General features: G+C 49.3%; 1 protein-coding gene across 1 annotated transcript; it reads right to left on the bottom strand.

Moving 5' to 3' along the window:
• Positions 1 to 118: 118 nt before the first annotated feature.
• On the bottom strand, positions 119 to 24,360 carry LOC308395960 (uncharacterized protein). The gene is given in 43 exon segments (XM_080881022.1): positions 119 to 433; positions 1,134 to 1,192; positions 1,280 to 1,393; positions 1,467 to 1,545; positions 1,852 to 1,920; positions 2,007 to 2,071; positions 2,156 to 2,213; positions 2,294 to 2,359; positions 2,431 to 2,470; positions 2,550 to 2,761; positions 2,840 to 2,851; positions 2,930 to 3,099; positions 4,376 to 4,536; positions 4,610 to 4,684; positions 4,760 to 4,845; positions 5,916 to 6,040; positions 6,043 to 6,347; positions 6,503 to 6,636; positions 6,775 to 6,893; positions 9,342 to 9,411; positions 9,507 to 9,747; positions 10,702 to 10,860; positions 10,948 to 10,955; positions 11,803 to 11,861; positions 12,200 to 12,316; positions 13,580 to 13,658; positions 14,075 to 14,143; positions 14,985 to 15,049; positions 15,126 to 15,183; positions 15,292 to 15,357; positions 15,509 to 15,545; positions 15,678 to 15,889; positions 16,081 to 16,092; positions 16,184 to 16,353; positions 16,529 to 16,689; positions 16,783 to 16,848; positions 17,479 to 17,564; positions 17,644 to 17,727; positions 17,898 to 18,066; positions 18,554 to 18,687; positions 19,634 to 19,752; positions 23,463 to 23,532; positions 23,977 to 24,360. Coding segments are annotated over 43 exon segments (4,524 nt in total). The 5' UTR covers positions 24,214 to 24,360; the 3' UTR covers positions 119 to 406.
• Positions 24,361 to 25,404: the final 1,044 nt, after the last annotated feature.

Genomic DNA, 25,404 nt, shown 5'->3' with positions numbered 1-25,404 from the left:
GCTGCAATACTGAGGTGAGATGGCAGGTTAAAGGTCAGCTGATAAAGCTTCAGGTCGGGGAAGAGCAGCATCAGCAGCTCCTCACACAGGAAACGAGGCGAAGCTCAGAGAAACAGACACAACGATGCTGATCAATTACTTTATTTTTCTCCCAGCATCCATTCAACAGCTGGAAGACCCGTGATTATAGAAACTACTACCTGCACAGGTGTGCTACAATACCTGTGTGTGTGATCATGCAGGATATGAATAAGGCTGCAGAGTACTCTGATTAATATCTTTCTGCTGCATGCTTTACTGTAGCAGTACTGCAGTAGTATAGTAGTAGTACTGCAGTGTAGTTCAGTGCAGTAGAGCTGTGATGGACTGGTTCTTCCTGGAGGAGGCGCTCTGACGCTCAGGTGACTCAGCCGCACATGCTCATACAGAGCCACTGAGGAGAGAAGACACATTGACAGTCTGTGAGATTAAAGTTTGATGTGACAGATTATTTACTTTTATTTTTGTGTAATAATCACATTTATATTCATATTCATGTCCTAAATCCTCGTGACTCGCAGGAAGGAGGCGGGGGTCATTTTTCAAAGGTTTGTGCTTTAATGTGAGCGAGTGAGAATTACGCTCTGGCACAGAGGCTCAGACAAATCGTGAACCGTAAATCATCGGCTTACAAGAGATCTGACTGAGTCAAAGCATCCTTTATGCACGGCTCCTCAAGCAATGAAAAGATCGGTCCACAGTAATCTGGTTTACGCAGCAGAATAAATTTGTTATTATAAAAACAAATAAAATGTAGACTGGAGGCAGGAGGGGCACTTAAACACCTTTCTGCGCCTCCTGGTTCCCAAACAGAGCCGGAGGCGACCCTAACGTTTCCTGTAAAATGATCCACAAACATAGACTGTACGCTGAAGATGGAAGATACTCCACGTATGGAACAACAGGTCCATAAATACGAAAACAGTATTTACACAGAAAAATGATGCAAAACATGATTCTCATCACAGGCCTGACGGACACTGATGCTTACAGGCAACATATCAAAGACCTGCTTCCGCTCATATGAAACTAACATGGGTCTGATACTCGAGCGCGTCTAAGCTCAGTGTTTGTGGAGCTCAGAGACGGTTTACCTCGATGAGGTTCATCTCCACGGTGCCCGTCCCGTCTGTGTCCAGGTGCTGGAAGGTTCCTGACAAACACACACGGAGCAGCTCAGGACAAATAAAATGTTAAAAGGTTTATTGTGCATGTTCTCGCGGTCACATGATCAACCTACGGAACATGGCCTCCAGTTTGACGAGGCAGCAGGTGAAGTTGTCAAAGTCGATGATCTCGTTGTCGGCGTATCGAGCCACCAGCATCTGATGCAGCTTGTTGTTCAGTTTGAAGCCTGCGGACGCGACAGATCTCAGGTCAGTTTAATGCAACAGAGCACGCTCAGTAACAATGCAATACTCAGTTACCGCCATTTTCCAGCGCCAGACGCATCTCATAGGAATTCATGCAGCCAGATTTATCCAGATCGAACTCTCTGAAGATTCCCTGAAAACATGAAACCAAACTCGTCATCGCAGGACTCGATCGGATCGATCGGATCGATCAGCAATCGGATTGAAGATTTTGTTACCCAAACATTTAAAACCCACAAAACCAGGACCTGATGGACCAGCACCGATAATCAATCGCTCAGACTTGGGGCCACTTCTTAAACTAATCAGACTGGAAGAAAAAGAGGAAAGCGATCGAAGGGACACGCGACTCGGTGCTCCGTCTCATGACAGATAAAGTTTTTATGTTTGAAATGAACTCGATATCTTTCACCTGTGAGCTTCAGGTGTTCACACTCACCAGCCACTTCCTGATCTTGTTCCAGAGGATCTGAAACTCCAGCAGCCCGAGGCGAGCGCTGCCATCTTTCTGAGATCGAGTCAAGGCCAACACGTCTTATTTCAGACATCAGTCATCAAACTTTACCTGTCCAACGTGCTGAGCGGCGAGGATACGTCCATGAGGCTGACCATGGCTCTGCAGGACTCCGTGCTGAAGCCGTCAGTCTGCAGGTCTCTGTCTGCAAACCAGACCAGATCACAACCACATCAGAGCCAACCTCTCTGACCAATCAGAAGCCTCCATCTGATTGAGGAAGACTCACGTTTGGACACGACTCTGTTGAGGATGGTCCTGAGCTCCCGCACTGAGATCTCCATGTCCTACAGGGAGGAAACAGGAAGTGAACGTCCTCGCTGTTTCTGCACGTTCAGTCCAAGAACGTTTTAATTCATGAACTCACGTCTCCAGACAGCTGAGCGAACATGGACCTGAAGGAGTCGTCGATGTCGCTCTCTGACACTTCCTCCTGCAGAGAAGAGCAGGAAGGTCAAAGGCCAAAGACACAAAGTCATAAAGCAGCCAGTTTGGTTTGTTTACCTCTTCATCAAAGTTCGCCACCACGCCGTCGTCCATCTCCCTGCAGAGTCACAGACTGTCACTGAGAGGTCTTTTATTTTGATAAGTAAAGGTGTCTAGATAGATCATGGTGAACTCACTGGCTCTCAGACTGCTTCTCTGTGAATACCCGCAGGACAAAGTCCGCCTCCTTCGAGGGTTCAAAGGTCGACGGGACAATCAGGTACTCGCCGGGCGGCAGGCGGAACCTGCCGCTCACCTCTCGCAGGTTGATGAAGGTCTCTGAGCGAGCGCAAGAGGACTGACGCAGGAAGAAGTCCTTCTTCATGTGAACGCTGGGACAGCCTCGGTGCTGGGGGACAGACCAACGCCGCCACCGTTAGCGAGTTAAAACAAAAACGGAAAAGTGAAACGGACCGGAGCGACTCACCTGTTGAGGAATCTGTGAACGAGAACAGAGGAAACGTCACCAACAGCAGAAATACAGCGTGATAACAACATCACCTTTCTGACCTCTGACCTCATAGATGGCAAAGCCAATGGTGTGCATGTCCTGGCCTTGGCGGCGGTAGCGGCGGCGGTCTTTTTGCATCAGCGCCACCAAGAAGCTGCAGGCGGCTTCTTCATCTTCGGGGTCATCGTCCTCCTCTAGCAGGGAAATTTTATACTGAGGGTTGATCCAGAAGGTGTCTGCAGGAGAGCATCACGAGTATGTAGTTATAACCAAGGCGCACACAGGTGTCAGGTGTAGCGCGGGCTCTACGCTGGGTCCTCCGCTTCTCTCTTTAGACGCTTAGATCAGGACAGAAGTTCGGCTGAGCCCCTGAAGATCATCATGTAGCATCTGCTTATCAGTGATCAACACGCCGAGCAGCGCTGTTGGTTTGAGAAACTCTAAAATCCAGATTATAAAGATGCACAAAAACTTTCATGCTGATTGGGGACTCAGTAAAAATCTGATGGACTGACTTAAACTGTGTCGGGTCCAGGCCCGCTCACTAACACACCACCCTGAAGGTACGCCAACAGTCAGAGCCACCTGGGCTCACCTGCACTAACTAATTGTTAACGTTTCCTCGCCATCGGACCATGGTCCGGAGACTGGGACGAGAGGGGTAGATGTCCTCCTTTGGGGTCAACCCCCTTCACTTTTCGCAGAGTAGTGAGGCAGGCAGAAATTATCTGAGACACCAGGAATACTGAAGAGACGAGGCTTCAATGGTAAATGGCCTGTACTTGTATAGCGCTTTACGAGTCCCTAAGGACCCCAAAGCGCTTTACACACCCAGTCATCCACCCGTTCACACACACATCCACACACTGGTGATGGCAGCTACATTGTAGCCACAGCCACCCTGGGGCGCACTGACAGAGGCGAGGCTGCCGGACACTGGCGCCACCGGGCCCTCTGACCACCACCAGTAGGCAACGGGTGAAGTGCCTTGCCCAAGGACACAACGACCGAGACTGTCCAAGCCGGGGCTCGAACCGGCAACCTTCTGATTACAAGGCGAACTCCCAACTCGAGCCATGATCAATGAGGGTACTGCTCCTTTTAATACACACTGCAAAGGCTGCAGCCCGTTAGACCGTCTCTATCAACTCCAAAACCTTCTTCATTCTGCTCTGCCGTCAGGTGCTGCGCCTACACGCATGCTCACATGTTACATAGACTCTTCACACCCCCGTCACACACAAGAAAGACAATCCCTGCGACATACTCAGACCTCTTTTTCACCAACGTGGTGCCGAGCCTCGGAGAACCAGTCTGCATTTCCTCAGCTTTGAGAACCAACTATGATACAGGATTACAGGTTGTCTGGCTGGGTCTGCCAATCACTGGTAGCCCCTCCCACAGTCACTGACATCAGAGGTCCTGACTTGGTGGGCGTGCGTCGAACTGGTTCTAGTTTGAGCACGGCACCATGTTTGTATAAAAGAGGTGTATCTGCCCCTCCGTCCTCACTCGGGTGGTTCCTGCAGCCCCCGGCGGTGCTCCCTCTCCTCCAGCTGCCCTCGTACGTGGCGGTGTTCCAGAAGCTGGTGGAGTCCTGGCTCAGAGCGTCTGGAGTCAGATTGCAGATCTCCAGCCGGGAGAACTGACGCAGGAACTCCTGGAATGACATCCTGCACAGCGACAGTCGTTTGAACATCTTCGTCCTTTAAAGACACCACAGTCATCATCACAGAGCAAACATACCAGAACTCCCCGTCCTCCATCTTACACAGCATCTCGTCCTTCTCGGCCGAGTCGATGGCGTTCCACTCCGAGGAGCTGAAACACCAACAAACGTTAAACTCTCCGTGCTCTCCTCCTCCCACTTAGAGTCTGACAAGCTGCAGCACTCACTTATCGCTCCATGCTCCGGTCCACTCCACCTGACCCCAGGGGTTCCTGATCCGGATCAGCAGCTCGCGCTGGCGCCGGTACTCCACCTACAGGAGGACAAACACCTGAGATCAAATGAGGAAATCTAAAACTGAGCGGTTCACCTGAGAAACAATGGTCAATGCTAACTTTATTGTCCCCAATGGGAAACTGATTTGCAAAGTGCAGCAGGCAGCAGGCATGAAGGACACTCGATGTCTCTTGGTCTAAAACTGATTCAATAAAACTTTATAAAAAAGGGTCATCATTTTGGGCGCCGGTTTGGCTCGCTGGGATGAGTGGGCAACCGGCCCGGGTTCGAATCCGACCCGTGGTCCTTTGCCCTCTCTCTGCTTTCTGTCACTCTTCACTGTATCTATCAGATAGAGCCCAAAAATGAATGAAATGCCTGTTAGCCTGTGTACTACAACAGCCATTAGTGTGTAATATAGTAAAGAACCAGCTGACACACTGAGCTTTGTTAGTTAAAACATCTAAAATCCAACCAACAAGATTAAAATCCAGTTTAAACTGGAAGTCGATCAGCTGCGAGATGTGGCTGATTGTATAAAAACTGAAGAAAAGTCAGTAAAAAGGAGCCGAGCGTGAGCTTTGGCCCCATCCAGGAAACGTAATAGAGCGACCACATCAACGCCCTGCAACAAGCTGCAGAATCTACTTCCTACTTTTCACAGGATTTCATCCCTAGAGCTGTCAAAGCGACCGGCCTACAATCATTTCGTGATCTGGAGCCGTCTGCTGCTGAAGAGATCGACTCAAACACACTTTGGATTGATTTGAGCTTTTTTTGGAAATCCACCAACACATTTAGTCCTTGAACTCCAAAACGCCCAAACCATCCTAACTGCCCCCTGAGGATAAATAAAGTCATTCTGATTCTGACCATGAAGCCAGTCACGTGTTACTGAACCTTCTGACAAATGAAAGAAATAAATTAAATATTCATTTTGCATGACTTTAATTTGGATCCTTGTTATTACAGCCAACGTTTCACAGTTTGTTCCTTAAACAGTGACGTGGTGAAAAATCACACTCTGGTGTTATTCAAACGTAGGGAGGTGAGCTGACATGACTCTCAGGTAACAGTTTGTTACTTTTACCTCGCAGCTGAGCTCACCTGTCTGAGGCCTGTCACAGAGTAGGCGTGGCCTTTGACAAGCTTCTTAAAGGTGACCGCCTCCATGTCGAGGCTGTTGGTGATCTGAAGACAGAAGTTCGTTTGATCAGTGTGGACAAACGCTCCGTTTTCACATCATCACATATAATTACACCTGAAAAACCTGTGACATCACTTCCTGAAACAGAAACAAGCGCCTGCACTGATTTGCTGAAAGTCTGCGGGACATTTTGTGTGTTTGACTCCAAGGAGACGTAACTGACGTCGATGGAGCAGCCGAGCAGCGAGCCTCTTTCTAGCGCTTTACTGATGATGCGATGAAGATCTTTGGGTGCCTTCTTCAGCTCGTACATCTCTGACACGCCTCCCGTAAAGTCCTCGAAGCCCTCAGTGGTGCTGCCGCCGGACAGCGCCTCGTATGACCCGTTCAACCTGAGAAACAACAAGAGACACGCAGTAAACACAAAGTTCACCCGCAGATGCCGTGCTGGATCGCGTTGAAACCGGCGAGGCTGGAGATCGGCACCTGAAACCACAAACAAACACCTACAAACATGAACACCTGTTTGTAGGTGGGCGGGTCTTACTTGGCGTAGGCCTTCTCCAGCAGAGCGCTCCAGAACTCAGTGCCTTCAGCCGAGTGGACGAACAGCAGCTCGCCATCTTTGACTGGCAGCCGGTCGTCGATCACCACGTCCACCCACTGCCCAAACTGCCAGAACTGCAGAGCAAGAAGGAGAATCAGTCACCTGTGACAGGTGTGTCCTCATCCAGCATCAACCACCAGCCGCACTCAGACCATGTCCACAAAGCACGTTTTACAGGTGAATGAGCGTGGCCTCGGTGCAGAAAGTCTCACCTGGAAGTGGAAGATGCCGGCGTATTGGTGGCTGAAGCTCTGACCGTGAGGAACAACGCGATGCAGCAGCTGCTCGTTCAGCGTCAGCGAGCCAATCGCAGCCAGCAGCCAGCAGTCACCTGCAGGAGCACGCACAGGTGAGACAGGTGCACACCTGAGCCTCTTTTACAAGTTACTTCAGCCTGAATGAAGTGAAGCTGCAGCCTCTGCTTATTCTTTTTAATCTGATCTGATTGGACAAACCTGAATGGAGAGGCAGCGCCCTCTGCAGGCGGTCTGTGGTTACATCACCATATTCAGGTAAAGAGCTGCTGGGAGCGCTGAGCTCACATCAGATCAGCATGACTCTGGACGACGATGATGATGATGATGAGTTTGGGAAGTGTTTGTCGACATTCTTCTGACGGTCTCTCGGGACTCTAATGCTAAGCTAAATCCTAACAGCACATTAAGCTGCTAATGGTTCCGGCTAATGGACGGGCGTCCAGTGTTCACAGATCAATACAGGTCAGAGTGCTGCTTTCAAGTACATCCCGTAACATCAAACTCTACTTCAGGAAATATGTTCATCACATTCTTCGTGTTCACCTGGTTTACACCTGGAAACAGGTGAAGCTTAGACAATATTTTAAGCTCTTAATTAAAAGGTTAAGGGTTAAACCAAATAAACAACCCCTTCGCTCATCTTATTTTTTCAAGGCTTGGATGGAGACTGGGCCTGAGCGAGTCCACAACGAGCGAGAGAAAGACACCTCAGAGCCGACCACAGGAGGCACACCTGCCTGTGTTTCAGGAAGGTCTGACTGGATGATCGACCCCGACCTCAGAGATCAGTAAGAGTGATTCTTAGCTTCAGTCCATTGAATCGGAATCATCGTTGACATTCACGTTATGTTTGAATGCGGCGTGTTTCAGGATGTTTGTCTGGCTTAAATCAGAGCTTTTAGGTGTTCTGCTGGTGGACACGATCAGAACAGAGAAGTGACACACACACACACACACACACAGTAGAGGCAGGTGAGACCGAAGCTGAGCGCCTGGTTGTTGAGTGATGAAGACGGCCTGTTAACCGCTGCTGCCCCGGCATTAGTGGAGCAGGGTAACCATGGTAACTAAAACTAAAAACATGGGGAATTCTGAAATAAATAAATTCGCGCGGAGCTGGAATTGCCAAAAGTTTTGACTTTAGACAAAAACATTAGAACTGAACCAAAATGGATCCACACAGGGACGAGTTACAGCTGGTAAGCAGTGGTCACATGACAGGAAGTAAACAAACTCAAAACTGAAGTAAAGACTGAGGATCGCCAGAGCCAGGCTCGTAGCCCTGCAAGTGTTTCTGGTATTTTGTCCACTTCCTGTTTATCTCTGTGAGTTGCTTTTAGGGATCAATAAGCAGCGCAGTGGAACGTTAATGCTGATTGTTTTTGTTATTGATCCATTATTACTGTTTAGTTGTCACTCAGTCTGAGTCCCCTGTTATTATAAAGTGCTTCTCTGCCTCCAGCAGGCGGAGCCAAAGCATCGAAAATAAGCCTGAGCTCCTCCCACCAGCGGCCAGGGGTGGAGGGTTCATACCGATCATTCCTGTCCAGTTCAACACACACACACACACACACACAGTGAGTCAGCTGGGTGGAGTCCTGTGTGTGAGAGACACACAGAGTCCAGTCTGTTGACTCATACACACATGCTGGTGTTGCCTGTTTGTGAGGACCTGGTTTACTTCCTGTTTTCACAGATGCAGAGTTATGATGGCCTCAGCTGACCGAAGAGACAGAGGAGTGTAACACAACTCTTAACTGTATGTATGTATATGATCAGCTGGATCAATCAGCCTGGAGTTCATTGATCGAACCACCAGCACGTTTACATGAAAGAGGCGGAGCCTGAATCACATGACTGCCGAAGTGCTGCATGTGCTGAATAACGTTTGTTCAAAGCAGAAACACAGTTTCAGGATGACTGGCTTGTTAATGAACAACAAACCACACATGCACAGGTCAGTGTGGTTAACCAACCAGCATCGAGAACCACCTAAACAAGAGGCCCACAAGGTTCTGCGGTGCTAAACAGTTTCCTGGAGTTCAGGAGAAGGTACTGGGGGAACAGGAAGTGCAGGTTTCTGTGTGTGGTTCTAAGAATCACACACCTGATTTACTGGAAAGTTCCAACCGCCGACTCACACTGCATACCAGACCGGTTGAGCCTGTTCCAGTGCAAACTGGGAGCTCTGACAATGAAAATAAGGATGTTTGCATAGAAGCGTATCTGTGACGGCGTCAAAGCAAACAAAAAGTGCTAATCTGAGCTGGCGGGTCAGGACAGAGTCAGCAGCTGATTTTGGGTTTGATGCGGAGTTTTTATTCCAGCGCTGATACTAAAGTTCATTCAGCCACAGCTGCATATAACCGCTCGATAACTGCACCAATTATTGCACCAATAACTACCTGATAACTGCCTCCATGACTGTCGGAAAGCTTCTCTGACAACTTCTTAATAACCGCCAGATAAGTAGCAGTGTGTTAAACCTGGACAGATAACCTGTGAGAGGTCACATGACTTACCCAGAGCGCCCTGACAGATGTCGGTCCTGGTGGCTCCGCCCACAATGAACTGAGGGTTTCGTGTCAGTTCCTGGAACAGCCAATCAGATGCAGGTATGAGAGTGTGTGTGTGTGTGTGTGTGTGTGTGTGTGTGTGTGTGTGTGTGTGTGTGTGTGGAGGCTCACCGTCGGCCTCTTCCACTCCACTCCTCTGGTTTTGGCCGTGAACGGGGCGAGCTCCTTGAAGCCGAGCGAGCCGGGTTCTGCGGGGAACATCGGGTCCTCAAACAGGGTCCTGTTCTGCAGGCAGTCCTGCCTCAGGGCCTCGAAATCCTGGTTCAGGTAGCGCACGGCCTGCTGGACCGAACCCAGACCCGCAGCTCGGGCCCGGTCCATCTGGATCCGCTCAGACACGCCTGTAAACATCCTGAGCCAGAACACATCAGAACTTTGAGCAGCCAATCAGAGCAGAGGAAAGCAGGTTTGTACCGGAGTCTGTCTGGCAGGCTCACGGCTGATAGGAAGTAAAACTGATGCTGAATTTTTCTACTGACCCTGTAAACAAACCCCAGGTGACCTTCATCATGTAAACACTTCTGTTTCCCTCTCCTACAGTTTGAAGATGGCCCCGCCCCTCCCTGAGCCTGGTTCTGCTGGAGGTTTCTTCCTGTTAAAAGGGAGTTTTTCCTTCCCACTGTCGCCAAAGTGCTGCTCATATGACTGTTGGGTTTTTTTCTCTGTATTATTGTCTTTATCTTACAGTACAAAGTACTTAGAGGCGACTGATCACGTATAAATAAAACATATGAAACTGACTCGACTGAACTGAAGCTTCACAGCAGGAGCCCTCAGGCAGGACCATCAGCACACCTGCTCTTGTTTCAGACAAAAATCAACCAATCAATCAGTACGCTGTGATAGAACACCACAAAAATCATGTAAGGACGACACAGCTCACACAGGTGAGGACACACCTGTGTGAGCTCTGTGAGTTCAAAGAGTTGCGGACTCATCACAGCTGATCGATCAGAGGACCGGATGGTTTGTCTCAACTCAGCTGAGGAACACGTTTTCCCGTCATGCCTTTGGGCTGAGGACTTTCTGCATCAACCCCGTTAATTGTGATCGCGTCATAATATTTCTGCCGTTCGTGACAGGAGCCGTGACGTCATTAACGGTAAACAGCTGATTTTGTTCTTGTTTCTGTCTGAATCTACACGCAGCTTTGGGGCTTCTGATTGGTCCAGCGACGCAATGATGTAATCAGTTTTCTTGAATCAGCGCAAAAACGGAGAAATCAGCTGATCAAACCGGAAACGGAAAAAACATTGGGACCGACAGGGATCGGCTCAGCCCGGTTCGGTCCCAGCTCCAGGCTCACCTGCACCCGTGTGGAGCTCCTCTGTGTCCTGCTCCGGGATGTGGTCTGCACCGGGTCCTGGATGCTGCTGAAGATGCTGAGCTGCAGCACCGCGCCCCGCCCGGCGGGAGGGGCGGGGCTACATCGCCGTGTGCGTGTGTGCGCGCGCGCGTGTCACGTGATCAGTCATTCTAACAGGAAGTGGCTGTGTTTGCACTAGGCTGATGCTTCTCTGAATTATTGATCTGCAGTGATGATGTCACATACATGTGACCCTGCAGGAAGAACACAAGGATCTGAGAAGATCACCAATCACTAATCGATCACTGCTTTTAGCAGCCAATCAGGCTGCAGTATGTGCTGCTTCATGGAGGCCGTGCTGTGGAGCACTTGCTGGGCGCCTCGGGACGTCAGTCTGTTAAGCTTTGCTGTTTTTGTGACACCTGTGCACCAAAGCTTGTATCTGTTTTCATGTTTCAGACCGTCACTGTGACATCATCAGGGAGCTCAAATATTGGTCCAGACACTCCACCTGCTGCCTCTCGTAATGACGTAGACTTTGACCTATGATGAGCTCAGACACTTTCTGACTCGGATGTTTTTGTTGTGGAGCGGGTCACCTGCTCGATCTGTGAGTGTGAGGAGGAGCCGAGTCACCTGCGGCCAGATGTTGACCTCTCACAGCTGCTGATCTAATTATGAAATGAAACTGAGCTCCGGCCTGCGTCAGCCTCAGGAAACACCGCACAAAATGAAATGTTCACGGCAGGCGTCTGTTCAAGAGCAGCTTCACCATTTTCACTGTGAAGCACCGACACACGGGGGCGTGGCCAGTTACAGGTTGATCATTAGTAAAACACGAACACAGTTTCCAGGTTTGGAGAATTTATTGACTTTACATGTCAGTAAGTTAGTGTAGAAACTAAACCATGCATATAAAACAGGAGCGGTGACAGGAAGTGAGGCGGCCAGTAAACGGCGAAGAAGGCGTGCTGCAGTAACCACTGAGGCTGCGGCTCAGATCATGGCGAAGTTTAACCACTGCAAGAAGAAGAAGACATGGTCGTCGTCAGCCTCTGCGCTCACACTGACACATACACGTCACCGCATCATACGTCTCACCTGCTGGAAGTCGAGCTCAATGAAACCGCTGCCCTTAGTGTCGAGCTTCGTAAAGACCTCTGTGGAGGAAGACCGTCACACGTTAAAGTTTAAAGGTCACAGCACAGAGGGAAAGTTAAAACTCAGAGAGATGCAGCGAGACGTCATGGGCCGGCAAGCTAACCGCTAGTCACTGAGACCTGTGATAGCCTCCAACGCCCTGCAGAACTCCTCCTACCTGAGGGAGGTCACAAAGCTCCAAACATCTCACGGAGCTTAGACACGCCCTCCAATCCGTGGTCCTCCAATAAGAACTCCTTATCTCACTGACTCCCCCACTGACTGACCTCCCACAGACTGACTCCCCCACTGACTGACTGACCTCTCTGAGCTCGTTAGCAGCGAAGCGCCAACTCACTGAACATCATCTCCAGCCTCATCAGACATCCCACGAAGTTGTCGAAGTCGATGGTCATGTCGGGGTCGGCGTATCGGGCCACCAGCAGCTGGTAGATGTTGTTATTGAGAGTGAAACCTGCAGGAAGATGGTAGCTGTTAGCGGCTATCAGACCTAACAGTCTTGATCATCATTACTGGTAAATAATGGTCACTGAAGTTCGTCAGTGTAAGCTTTCTATTTACTCTTGCAGACGCCATCGTGTAGCTGCAGCTCGATTGGTCGTGATGTCAGTTAAAGGTGCTCTGACAGACGACCAAATCGCTGCCACCTACGGTGTAATGCAGCGAGCTCAAACACACAAACTAGTGCCGAGCTGGCTCTGCCGCTGTCTTCGATGATGAATTGTGAGAACTCGGCGTTTAGAGTTTAGTTTAAATGGTTCTCAGATCATATGAAAGCAACACAAATCAATATTTCTATTTAAACCGATCAAACATCACGAAACACCAGACTCTGGATGATAAGGAGCAGTCAGACACTGATCTGGGTTCAGTAAGCGAGCACATCAGAGTCAGCTGAACTCGCTCCAGATCCTGAAACTTTAACCCTGAGGTGACCTTCATGCTGCCAGCAGAGATGAAACGTACCGTCTCCATCAGCTCGCTGCCCGTAAATCCACAGCAGCAGGAGGAGGAGGAAACACACAAGTTAGACAGAGACAGAAAGACTGCAGGAGGAGCAGGAGAAGAAGAGGAGATGTTAGTGAGCAGGAGACAAAGTCTGCAGGCTTTGTTTTCATTTGTTTAGCAGCAACAGGAAAGATGAGGCGTCTTCCTCACCCCGGCCACAGAGGAGGAAGAGGAGTGTTCTGTTTAAAGTGTGAGTCAGCGGGGAATCACCGTGACTCACACTTTAAACCACAAACTGCAGCAGCTCCACCTCTGAGGGTGAAGACAAGTAAAGCATCGCAACGCCAGAGCCGAGCGCGTCGCCACAACACAACTCACAGTCCGCACACAAACAGCCCACAGCATCTGTGACATCACGGAGGACGTCCCCACGGAGGCATGTCCCGAGCTCGGCTGAAACGCGTCACCGTGTCATCCTGTTAAATGAAGTCAGGTGGTTTTATTATGTGGCCCTTCCTGTTCCTTAGCATAAACTCGCCAGTGAAAAGAAACTGGTGGGGAGCCAAAGACGCCTGAGGCCCCGCCCCAAACAGAATCGCAAACACGTTTAATGAGCAACAGACAGGAAGTGGTCGACAGCTGCTGGTGAGCCAATCACAGCACGAAACAAGACGAGACGCCAGCAAAGACCCGGGTCAGGTCGACGACTCTAAGCTCGTCGCATTAAACGAACGCTTCGTTTGTTCCTGCAGAAGAAGAACAGACTGACCTGCGTCTTTGAAGGCCACTCTCATCTCAGGTGTGCACATCGTCCCCGAGTTATCAGAGTCGTTCTTCTTGTAGATGGACTGCACACACACGCACACGCACGCACGCACGCACACACACGCACGCACGCACGCACGCACGCACACGCACGCACACACACGCACACACACGCACGCACACGCACGCACGCACGCACACACGCACACACACACGCACACACACGCACACACACACACGCACACACACACACGCACGCACACACACGCACGCACACACGCACACGCACGCACGCACGCACACACGCACGCACACACACACACGCACACACACACACGCACGCACACACACGCACACGCACGCACGCACGCACACACACGCACACACACACACGCACACACACACACACACACACACGCATGCACGCACAGGTAAGTACATATAAAATTCGTCTTGTCAGTACAACATTCGGGATTAGAGGTCAAAGGTCACGTCTCACCAGGTATCTCTGCACCTTCTTCCACAGCGTGGCAAACTCCCCGAGGCCGAGCTTCCCGTTGCCGCTGTCCTGCTGCAGGTTAAGGATCACTGACAAAAACATTCAAGTACTCTCATGTGACGCCGTTGCTGATACAGCTGCACTGGCTGGTTCTGACCTTTAAAGCTCTTCAAGGACAAGCACCAGCCTACATCATTGAACCTTTACAGCCCCGTCCCTAGTAGGTCCCTGAGGCCTTTGATCAGGGCCTACTTGTTATTCAGCACACAAGGCTGAGAACCAAGACAGAGCTTTGGTTCCTGGTCATGTCGGGATGGTAGCTGTTAAAGGTTGGAGAGCGTGCTTTTTCTTTTCGTGCCCCGTTTCTGTGGAACAACCTCCCTCAAGATGTTAGGCAGGCTGCTCTGTGGAGGCTTTTAAAAGTAAGCTGACGACACATTTGTTCACCTTATCTTACAAGTCTTAATTCTATGGCTTTGAGTTTTTAAATTTTTACTGTTTTTAACTTGTAATGTGTCTTTTACCTGTATTGCTATGTATCGCTTTTATTATTATTTTTTATCTTTTTAGTTTTAAATAGTTGTACAGCACTTTGTTTGAAAGCGCTTTATAAATAAAGTTATTATTATTATTAGTGGTCACTGTGGACTCTCTTCCTCAGAAGATCTGCAGACTCACTTTAAAAAACAACTAAAAACATCTTTTTGTGTCTGTTTTTGTTTTATACCTTGTGAAGAACTTTGATCTTTTTCTCTAGAAACGTGCTATATTAATAAAATTTTACTTACTCACTGACAGGTGAGTGACATCATTAACCCTGCTTTAACGCCTGCACTCTGGCATCATTTCCTGTTTCTCTAACACCTGCACTTCCTGCTGCCAGGTGACCCTAGCTGTCTGTAAAGGATACGTCCATCAGGTTCACCATCACCCTGCACGTCTCCATGCCGAAGCCGTCAGTTTTGATGTCAGTTCCTGTTGAAAGAGAAAACAGGAAGTGAAACCTGCGGCGCTCTGTGTTCAGGTAAAAGGCGTCGAATCTTCAGCTCACGTTTGGAGACGATTTTGTTCATGATGGTCCTGAGCTCCACTGCAGAGATCTCCATGTCCTGAAACACAAACACGAGCAGCCAATCAGGCGTCTGTGGGCAGCGCACCTGCACGCCGCCACGCAGCAGGTGTTAGGCTGTTTACGCGCGTGATGAGGATGAACTTACACTTCCGGCGAGTTTAGTGAAGAGGCCCCTGAACCCGGCGTCCACCTCGCTGTCTGACACCGTCTCCTGGACACAAACACCATAGCAACCGTCAGCACATCATCACTAACCTGCAGACATGGCGCAGCACTGAGGCTCGGGGTCTCTAATGACGCCGACCTCAAGGGCGTTACTTCCTGTTTAAAAACCGTGAGTGTGGAGTCTGAGTGTTACTCACATCATCAAGTTTGGCACTGACGGGGTCGTCGCAGGGCCTGCGAGAGAGAAAACTGCGAGTCACACATCAGAGCGCCAACCAAACACGCAAGACCCCGAAGCCCCCACGGCCGGAGCTCAGTGCCCGACCACACCCCCCGACCACACCCCCACAGCGGCAGATTTCTTACACGGTCTCCGTCTGCTTCTCGGAGAACACCCGGATGCAGAAGTCTCCGTTCAGGTGCGGCTCGAAGGTGGACGGGACGATCAGGTACTCGCCCGGCGGCAGCTTGAAGCGAGAGCTGACCTCACGCAGGTTGATGAAGGTTTCTGACCTCGCCGTCTGAGCGTGGCTCAGGAAGAAGTTCTTATCCAGGTGTACGTCCCTCTGGCCGTGGAACTGCAGATACAGAGAGGACAGCCAATCGGGACATCAGGAGGTGTGGCCAAAGAGAGCGAAAATGTGTATCCATGTTTGAGAGCATTCTGCCTGACATCCTGACATCGCCGATGTTACCACAGGAAATATCCTGATTGTATAAAAGAACTTGAATAGAGCTTTGACCTTTGACCTGCAGGTTCAGCACTCACCTGTTGTGGAAGCTGAAATAAAACGAAGAGAAGAAGAGTTCAGAGTTTGGTCACGTGTTTGGTCTTTGAATCCTTCACATCAGATTTTCTCGGACGTTCTCACCTCGTAGATGGCGAAGCCGATGGTGTGCATGTCCTCGCCCTGTTTGCGTAGCTTCCTGCGGTTCTTCTGGATAAGACCCACCACGAAGCTGCAGCCCACCTCGCCGTCGTCGGGGTCATCGTCCTCCTCGGCCAGCTTAATCACGAACTGCGGATTCGTCCAGAACGTGTCTGCAGACAGAAACATGCAGCCTGAAACCTCCTGCAGCTGCAAAGCATCACAGCGAGGAAAGCCCCGCCCCCGCCAGGTTATCCTCCACTAGCGGTTCTAGAAAACTTAAGCCCCCACAAATAATGCTCATTTCTGATTGGTTACACGGTCTCAGTGTTGCAGCAGGTTACTCACACGGGTTATTCCTGCAGCCTCCGGCAGTGGAGCCTCTCCTCCAGCCGCCGTCAAACTTGCTGACGCTCCAGTGTTTGACGGAGTCGTTCTCGATGGTGTCCGGGGTCAGAGTGCACACCTCGATACGAGAGTAGTGACGCTGGAAGTCGCTGAAGGACATCCTGGGGAGAAAGAACAGAGAAGAGCGCTTCCTGTCAGCACACCTGAGCTTCCGGCGTCAGCAGGTGTGCAGTGCGCACAGAGACTCCGCCTACCAGAACTCTCCATCTTCTGCGTTGCTGTGAGGACACTCCCCCTGCACGTAGTTCCACTCAGACGACCTGCAAAGAGCAGAACCGATCAAAGCCTCAGAGTTCTGAACCTTCTTCCTGTTAAAAGGGAGTTTTTCCTTCCTGCTGTCGCCAAGGTGCTTTCTCACATGGGGTCATGTGACTGTTGGGTGTTTCTCTGCATGTATTATTGTAGGATCTACCTTACAATATAAAGCACCTTGAGGCGACCGTTGTTGTGATGTGGTGCTGGAGTGACTCAGCATGTTTGATTGTCGTTCCACATCCTGCTTTCTTAGAACAGGTAACTGGACCGACCAATCAGGCTTCAGCACTGAAGGTACCCTGCAGGACAGGTATGTGTTTTGTTGTAACCGGTTAGGTTGCCCTACAGGTGGGGCGGGTGCGGTGACCTCCACACGCTGCTACTCTGGTTAAATGGCTTTTTCCCCAGCATCTGTTTTTGTTCATCGGTGCACTCGAGTGAAAAGACCACTCACTAAACTCTGCACAGCCAATCAGAGGCCACCTGCTAGTAACCAGGGTGACGGCAGCTGGAGTTCAGATAACTTCAGCAGGTTTACTGTCAGCTGATCTGTCGTCCTAGCCTGACTTCAGACATTTTAGCAGATACAAACTGAGCTCGAGCAGCTGGAGGCACTCTCAGGCTGAGTTGGTTACCCGTCACTCCACGGTCCCGTCCACTCCACCTGGCCCCACGGGTTCCTCATCCTCACCAGCTTCTCCTGACGCCCTCGGTAGTTCACCTGGGAATGAAAACAGTTACGTGTCACTTCCTCCTCCTTCATCTCCGTCTCATCCTCACTGCTTCTCTTTTGACGTTACCTCCACGGCGCCCGTCAGCGAGTAGGCGTGGCCTTTCACCAGCTTCTGATGAGTCACAGCTTCAGAGTCTGCGGCGCTCGTGATCTGCAGAGAGACAAGCACAGCCCATCACCACTGACCCCGAGTCCAAGGCCAACAACCCAACTCCGACCCCGGCTTTCGCCTCCTCCATCGAATAATCCCGAAACACACCTCGGAGAATCTGAGAGAACCTCACTAACTGAAGGAAAAAGATGGTTTCTCTCCACACTCACATCGATGGAGCAACCCAGCAGCGATCCAGCTTCCAGCGCCTTCTTGATGATCTGGAACAAGTTGGAAGGGGGCTTTTTGAGGTCGTAGTTCTCTGCGATGCCGCCGGTGAAGTCCTCGAAGCCCTCAGTGGTGGACCCGCCAGACAGCGCCTCGTAGCAGCCGTTCACTCTGCACACAAAGAGCACAGAATGGCATGAAGGTAGAGCCCTTTCAGAGCACCAGAAGACCAAGAGCATCCACGGCGGGGGTCAGAAGCTCCCATGCACTAACCCTGGGCGTGAATGTGAGGTTTACCCTGTAAAGCCTGTTATATCATATTGGATACATGAGTTTCTGAGACCTCCATCTCATCAACGTGATCAATACTCGACATAATTTCAACATGTTACAGACTAAACTATGTTTTTGTCCAAAATTGTTGCCAAAACTGCCGAATGTATCAAATGCGATACAAAACTATATAATAAATAAATATAAAAACATATTATACACAACATATAGCCAAAAAACGTTTGTGGATTTTGTTATAAGGGTTGATAAACATCTCAGTTCCAGACAATCTGAATTTTCTGACTGTCAGAAACCCCAGGCTCCTGATTCCCAGAAGCCTTTGCCCTGGTCCTGCTCCTCTCCCTTTGGTTGAGGCGGGTCTTACTTGGCGTAGGCTTTCTCCAACAAGGCGCTCCAAAACTCCCTCCCCTCGGCCGAGTGCACGAACATCAGCTCGCCGTCTTTGACCGGCAGCCGGTCGTCGATCACCACGTCCACCCACTCACCGAACTGCCAGAACTGCGGAGGGACAGCAGAGGACAGAATGTCAGGCTTTTACTTTAAAAGTCTCTGTGAATTTGCAACCTATCACTGCATTGTGGGCGGGTCTAATGGTCAGGGCCCACCCACTTCAATAACAGCTGTGAGAATATTTTTAGGTTTCAGTTTTTAAGCAAACAAAAGGCTGAACGTGTTTTCATTTCTGTAAAAGTAAAAATAACATTTATGAACTTATCGCAGGTGAATTCTGACCAATCACAGCAGCCCATTTCTCACGGACCAGTAACAGTGAGACCCGAGCGGCGTGATGCTTCAGAGTAGGGCTGAAGGTCAGGTGCTCCAAACCAACCTCAGACTCAAACGCTAGAACGGGCGTTTCCCCGCAGCACGCCGTGTAGAGAGACAGAAAGGCATGAAAAACAGATGGTTTCATGCATCGGTCAGAACACTGCGCTGAAAACACCTCACACAGGTCGAGTTACAGGAAAAGCAGAAAGATAAGGTTATTGCGCCGTCCTCCTTCAGAGGTCGCTCTGTATCTGCGAGGTCATTGGTCGCTTGTGTTTCTGCTGGATTCTCTCTCTCGGGGTTTAACGACCCACACTCAGTGAGTCCTCGCACACAGCAGGAATAACACACTCACGCAGTATTGTTTCTGCAGGGCGTGCCCCCGTCATAAACAGAAGCTTCAGCAACAAAAGCATAACTCTCAGTAATTACAAGGCCCCGCCCAGCTCGCTGCCGTGCCCGGCATGAAGCACTAACACATAAACTCCCACGTGAGTGGAAAGCTTGGTGGAGCGTGAGGCGTGACAAACATGGCTGCTGGCGTTGTTGTGAGAGCCGCAGCTTTCTGCCGATTGCCGCCGGCCGCTGACGCAGCTCCACAGGGTCCAGCTTTACGTCAGCGAGGCCTGACAACATCAACCTGTACAGGTGTTTCACAGAATCACACATTAGTTACCTGGAAGTGGAAGATGCCGGCGTAGCTGTCCCCAAAGTCCTGGTCCGTGGGAACAACTCTGGCCATCACATATTCATTCAGGGTCAGAGAGGCGATGGCCGCCAGCAGCCAGCAGTCACCTGGACAGACAGGAAACACTCAGTCAGCGCCCACTCCTCAGCACTGCCCCCTGCAGGCCTTACTTCCTGTTACAACTAAAACACTCATAAATATGTTTTACACCTGATTGGCCCTTATGACATCCTCCGCACTAAAGCCATGATCGCCTCTTTCACTGGGTTTTAATCAAACGTGTTGCATCTGTGGTGCTCGCGGTCAAAGGTGACCGCCACAGGAAATGACAGCTGGAGGGCCAAGCAGTCATTGGGTCATTTCAGGAAATGGTTATATTTAGACAAGTACTATCTCACACACACACCTGCTAATCAGTAACAAACAATCATAAGCCTTCGTCATACAGTAACCTCACAGCAGCCAGGTTAGTGGTCACATGGCATCATTAAAGACGCTGCAGAAACAGGGTCCAGAGATCCAGCTCGGGTCAAGCTAGCAGCTACTGTGTCACCATCCACCTGTCGGTCAAAGAGGCCGCGCCCCCTAATCCATTATAAAATCATTGTGGCGGGGGCGTGGTCTGCTGGCCTGCTGCAGAGGAGGGGTGACACAGTGACTTGTACAGGACTGTTTTATTGAGGGAGATGTGTCTTATCTGTGTCCGCAGTGAGAAGGAGCAGGTGATGCTGGGAGAGAGTCGGAGTGGCTGCGTCCGAGGCGGGCGCCAAAAACCGCAGATTATTTCTCAATAAAAGACAGTCTAAGCATTAACCAGTCGTGTGCGCGTGTCCTGTGTTACAGTCATGCTCCCCCAGTTGCTGACATTCTGCACACACCATTACACACTCACTACAAATACAGGACTCGACACAGTCACTTTAACCGCTTTAAATCCTCATTGCACAGCTTTTACACAACTGTAAATACGAAACAGCCGTCTTACATTCTCTAATATTGAATACTTTAGTATTTTGTTATTTTTATTATTATTTTTATTTTCTTCTTTAATATAACTGCACACTTCTATATGTTCATGTAAAGCTGAGGAGCACGAGCCAACAAATTTCATTACGGGTAAATGTTGCTATGCTGTTTATCTGCATATGACAATAAAATCTGAAACTTGAAACTTGCATTGAAGGATGAAACTACCTACAGAGATCGATCAGTTTGAGTATCAGGCTGTAAACATGTTTGTTTTAACATGGGAGTCTATGGGCACTGACTCACTGCTGCCTCCGCTGGACGTCAGAGGAACTGCAGGTCTGGAGTGGCTGGTTAGTGCTGCCCCCTACAGGCTGCACAGAAGCTAATGAGATTAGCGTGCAGTTTAACCCTGAAAATATGCCCAGCTCTGATTGGTGCACACCGTTACAGGTCACACTTTTCTAACAGAGCCCGGAGAAAAAAAACACGCTGCCACAGGTATTCATCATCATCATCATCACATGTTCAGACAGACGCTCTGCTTCCTGTCATGCAAAAGCAAGAAAAACCTCAGCTCACACTTTAATTATTCGCTCGACCGCCGTGACGCCTAGGGAGTAACTCAGACAGCGCCGCAGGAAGTGAGTGCAGCGAAAGAAGCCTGTGACCACAAACATCCAGAGACAGAGCTCCGCCTCTAATCGCAGCTCAGCGTTACACAACAGTGCTCTGGGGTTTCACCGAGGCACGAACATGACTCATCCACCACCACACAGGCACTGGGTTTGTGTCCCTGTGAGGACCGCCGGGCTGCAGGCACGCTCACACCTGGATCAGGTCCACATCTGGATCAGGGTCCACATGGAACCAGACTCAATTTCAGGCTGTGAGTCATGTGACAGCAGGATGTCCTCAAAGAGTTGCAAACACAGGCGTGTGTGAGTGTGTGTGTGAGGGTGTGTCCTCATTGGCTGACAGCTCATGCCCCTCGCTCTCTCTCTGATATTTGATGTCCCTCTCTCTCTAACAATGGCTGGTAGCCTTTTCCTGTCTGCTGCTTCCTGTTCAGCCAATCAGGGACCAGCGTGGCAGAGCCGCTCAGCTGCTTCTCATTAAAATAAAAGTTCTTCAGCAATTTGATGGAGAGGGGGCATGTGACCCCCCCCCCCCCCCCAACTGTGAGCCTGAGACTTTAAAGCCTGTGATCATGTGACCACAGAGATACTATCTTTGTGTGTGTGTGTGTGTGTGTGTGTGTGTGTGTGTGTGTGTGTGTGTGTGTGTGTGTGTGTGTGTGTGTGTGTGTGTGTGTGTGTGGGGCATGAAGGAGATTAGACTGAACCAGCTGAGAGCATTGTCATGGCAACTTTGTTTTCTTTCTGCCTTTTAAGGTGGAAATGATTCTGCAGCCTCTGTCTGTGCGACAACGACGGCCTGAGGCAGAATGACATGTTATTAAATGTGTTATTAACATGTTTATTAACATGTTTAATAAAATAAACATGTCATTAAACAGGTTTATTAACATGTTAATAAACCTGTTAATGTTTATGTTAATAAACATGTTTAATAACATGTTTATTAACATTATTGGGGGTGGCTGTAGCTCAGGTGGCAGAGCAGGTCAGCCACTAATCAGAAGGTCGGTGGTTCAATCCCAGGCTGCCTCCTGGCTGCATGCCAACATGATATTAAACGGGTTTATTAACATGTTATTAAACGGGTTTATTAACATGTTATTAAACGGGTTTATTAACATGTTATTAAACAGATTTATTAACATGTTATTAAACAGGTTTATTAACATGTTATTAAACAGATTTATTAACATGTTATTAAACAGGTTTATTAACATGTTATTAAACAGGTTTATTAACATGATATTAAACGGGTTTATTAACATGTTATTAAACGGGTTTATTAACATGTTATTAAACGGGTTTATTAACATGTTATTAAACAGATTTATTAACATGTTATTAAACAGGTTTATTAACATGTTATTAAACAGGTTTATTAACATGATATTAAACGGGTTTATTAACATGTTATTAAACGGGTTTATTAACATGTTATTAAACAGATTTATTAACATGTTATTAAACAGGTTTATTAACATGTTATTAAACGGGTTTATTAACATGTTATTAAACAGATTTATTAACATGTTATTAAACAGGTTTATTAACATGTTATTAAACAGATTTATTAACATGTTATTAAACAGGTTTATTAACATGTTATTAAACAGATTTATTAACATGTTATTAAACAGGTTTATTAACATGTTATTAAACAGGTTTATTAACATGTTAATAAGCTTGTTATTAAACATGTAAGAACCCATATTGAGTAATAAATAGCGAGAGCTGTACAACACACTTTATTCTTTCGTTATGACACCCTGTGACATCACGAGGACGTCAGAACATCCTGACGTCATCACATCATAATAAAATGTCATAAACCATGAAAGAGCATGACAGCGCGGCAGTCGGGGGGATGCACTCTGGTTTGTTTGTGGAATAAATAAAGTTTGAAATGAAAAGCGCAGCGCTTTACTGAGTAAAGGGCTGTTGCTGAGGTCTCCATGACGACGAAATGGGGTCAGAATCGATCAGCTGACCATTTCACAGATCCTTTTATGGCTGAAAGCTCTGTGGCCTCTGACCTCTGTGCAGTCTGATTCAAAATGAGAATTCAGCTGACTGAAGCTGTGAGTGATGTCACACCAGCACTGCTCTCTGATTGGTTTTCGTTAAATCGGCTCAATGAGTTTGAACGCTCAGGAGGCGTGGCAGCCAGCACAGACCGGGTGAGATGTGCTCAGAGACAGTAGGAAACTCACCCAGTGCGCCCTGGCAGATATCAGTCCTGGTGGCCCCGCCCACGATGAACTCCGGTTTAGAGACGAGCTCCTGGAAGACAAACCAGAGACAGTGTTAATGATGCTGGTCAGGGCCACGCCCACTCAGAGTGGGGAACACAGAGCTGCTGGGGTGTGTGTCCAGATTCAGATTGCTCTCAGGTTAACCTCAGCTCCTCCACCTGAAACAGCTGGTCGGACTCTCTGTCTGCGTGCACGCCCACCGCTCCCTCACTGCTATTCCTCCCGCAGCAGCAAGCACTGACTCATCAGGGAGTGACTCAGTGCGCATGCTTAAGATTGAAGGGACGCATTTTATGAAACGGAGCAGAGATTCACCAAAACTCCTCTCTGCTCCTTCATGTCCCTGCCGGAGGCCTGCTCCTCTCACAGGTCTGTGAGATTATCATCTGTGAAAATCTCTCTGGGTACCAAACAGTGTGTTTTTCCATCAGGCACAACCACCCCTCCCCCCCCCCCCGGTCCCGGTTCTCACCGTGGGCCTCTTCCAGCTGACTCCGCGGACCTTGTAGGAGCTCGGGCCCAGCTCGTTGAAGCCCAGAGACTCGGGCGCGGCGGGGAACGTCGGGTCGCAGAAGAGCTTGCCCGCGGAACGGCACTGGGCGCGCAGCGCGTTGAAGTTCTGGTTCAGGTACGGGACCGCGTTCGCGTTGGTGCCAAAGCCCGCGGACAGAGCGCGCTTCTTGGCCAGAGTGGACGCAACGCCGGACATGATGAAGAGGAGGAGAGGAGGAAGATCACACGGCTGTAAACTCCAACAACTTCAGCTGCTCAAAGTTTTCCCCACGCAGACCGCGCCCCGAACCAGAGGAGGAGCCACAGCCTCTGCCAGCCTCCACCCACCTCCAACCGCTCAGACGTACACCTCCCTCTGAGCAGGGAAACACAGCACGCGACGTGTTTACTGTATTTAAGACATCATATCACGCACACACACAGACCCACGCACACTTACCACCATCATTATCAGTGCTCTGCTGCCCCGCCCATTCTGATCACCTTCAGTTTTACAGAGCACCCAATCACAACAACAGTCGCCTCAAGGCGCTTTATATTGTACAGTAGAGCCCACAATAATAGATACAGAGAAAACCCAACAATCATATGAGCCCCTATGAGCACTTTGGACAGTGGGAAGGAAAAACTCCCTTTGAACAGGAAGAAACCTCCAGCAGAACCAGGCTCAGGGAGGGCATGACCGGGAGCAGCCCTGGAACAGTGCGACTTCCTCTCACCTGTCTTTCAAAGAAACATGAAGAGCGCCCCCTGCAGGCAAACAACTCATTTTAATTGATCCTAATAATCAGTAAATATCATGTTATTTGATTATTGTTATTGATTTCTGCACCATCCACAGCAAATATGATGCAAATCATGTTCAGCAAAGCATCTCCATCCTCCGCTGATCCAGCCGCTCAGGTTATACAGGTGTTGATCAGAGTGGAAGTGCCGTGATTGGTCAGAATCAGCCCGAGATACATTCATAAAACACAAACCCCTGTCACAGGTGCTGTTGGGCTCCTGTTTCTATGGCAATTTCTCCCAATCAGCTGTTCGTCAAACGTTTTGATGCTCTGGTGTAATAATGTGTGTGATTGAATGCATTATCATCATGCGACGATAGCCACCTGTGCTTTCAAGTTCAAGTTTTATTTGCTGTGTCCAAGTAACATAGATACATCTGTCAAATCAGCATACACTATGAGATCGCCATACCTGTATCATCAAACGACACAATGAAATTCTTCAGCTCAGAGCGCCTCAGCATTGCACATGAAGTAACACTTTGAGACAAGACGTATATCAATAAACATGTACAGCGTGCCCAGTGATTGTGCAACATACTGTCTGATGTCTTAGCAGTTCAGCAGGTTGATGGCTTGAGGGTGTCGCCATGGAGATG

Source organism: Rhamphochromis sp. 'chilingali' (assembly GCF_963969265.1).
Source record: "Rhamphochromis sp. 'chilingali' genome assembly, chromosome: 4".
NCBI classification, from domain to species: domain Eukaryota; kingdom Metazoa; phylum Chordata; class Actinopteri; order Cichliformes; family Cichlidae; genus Rhamphochromis; species Rhamphochromis sp. 'chilingali'.
This window is presented reverse-complemented; position numbering and strand designations above follow the sequence as displayed.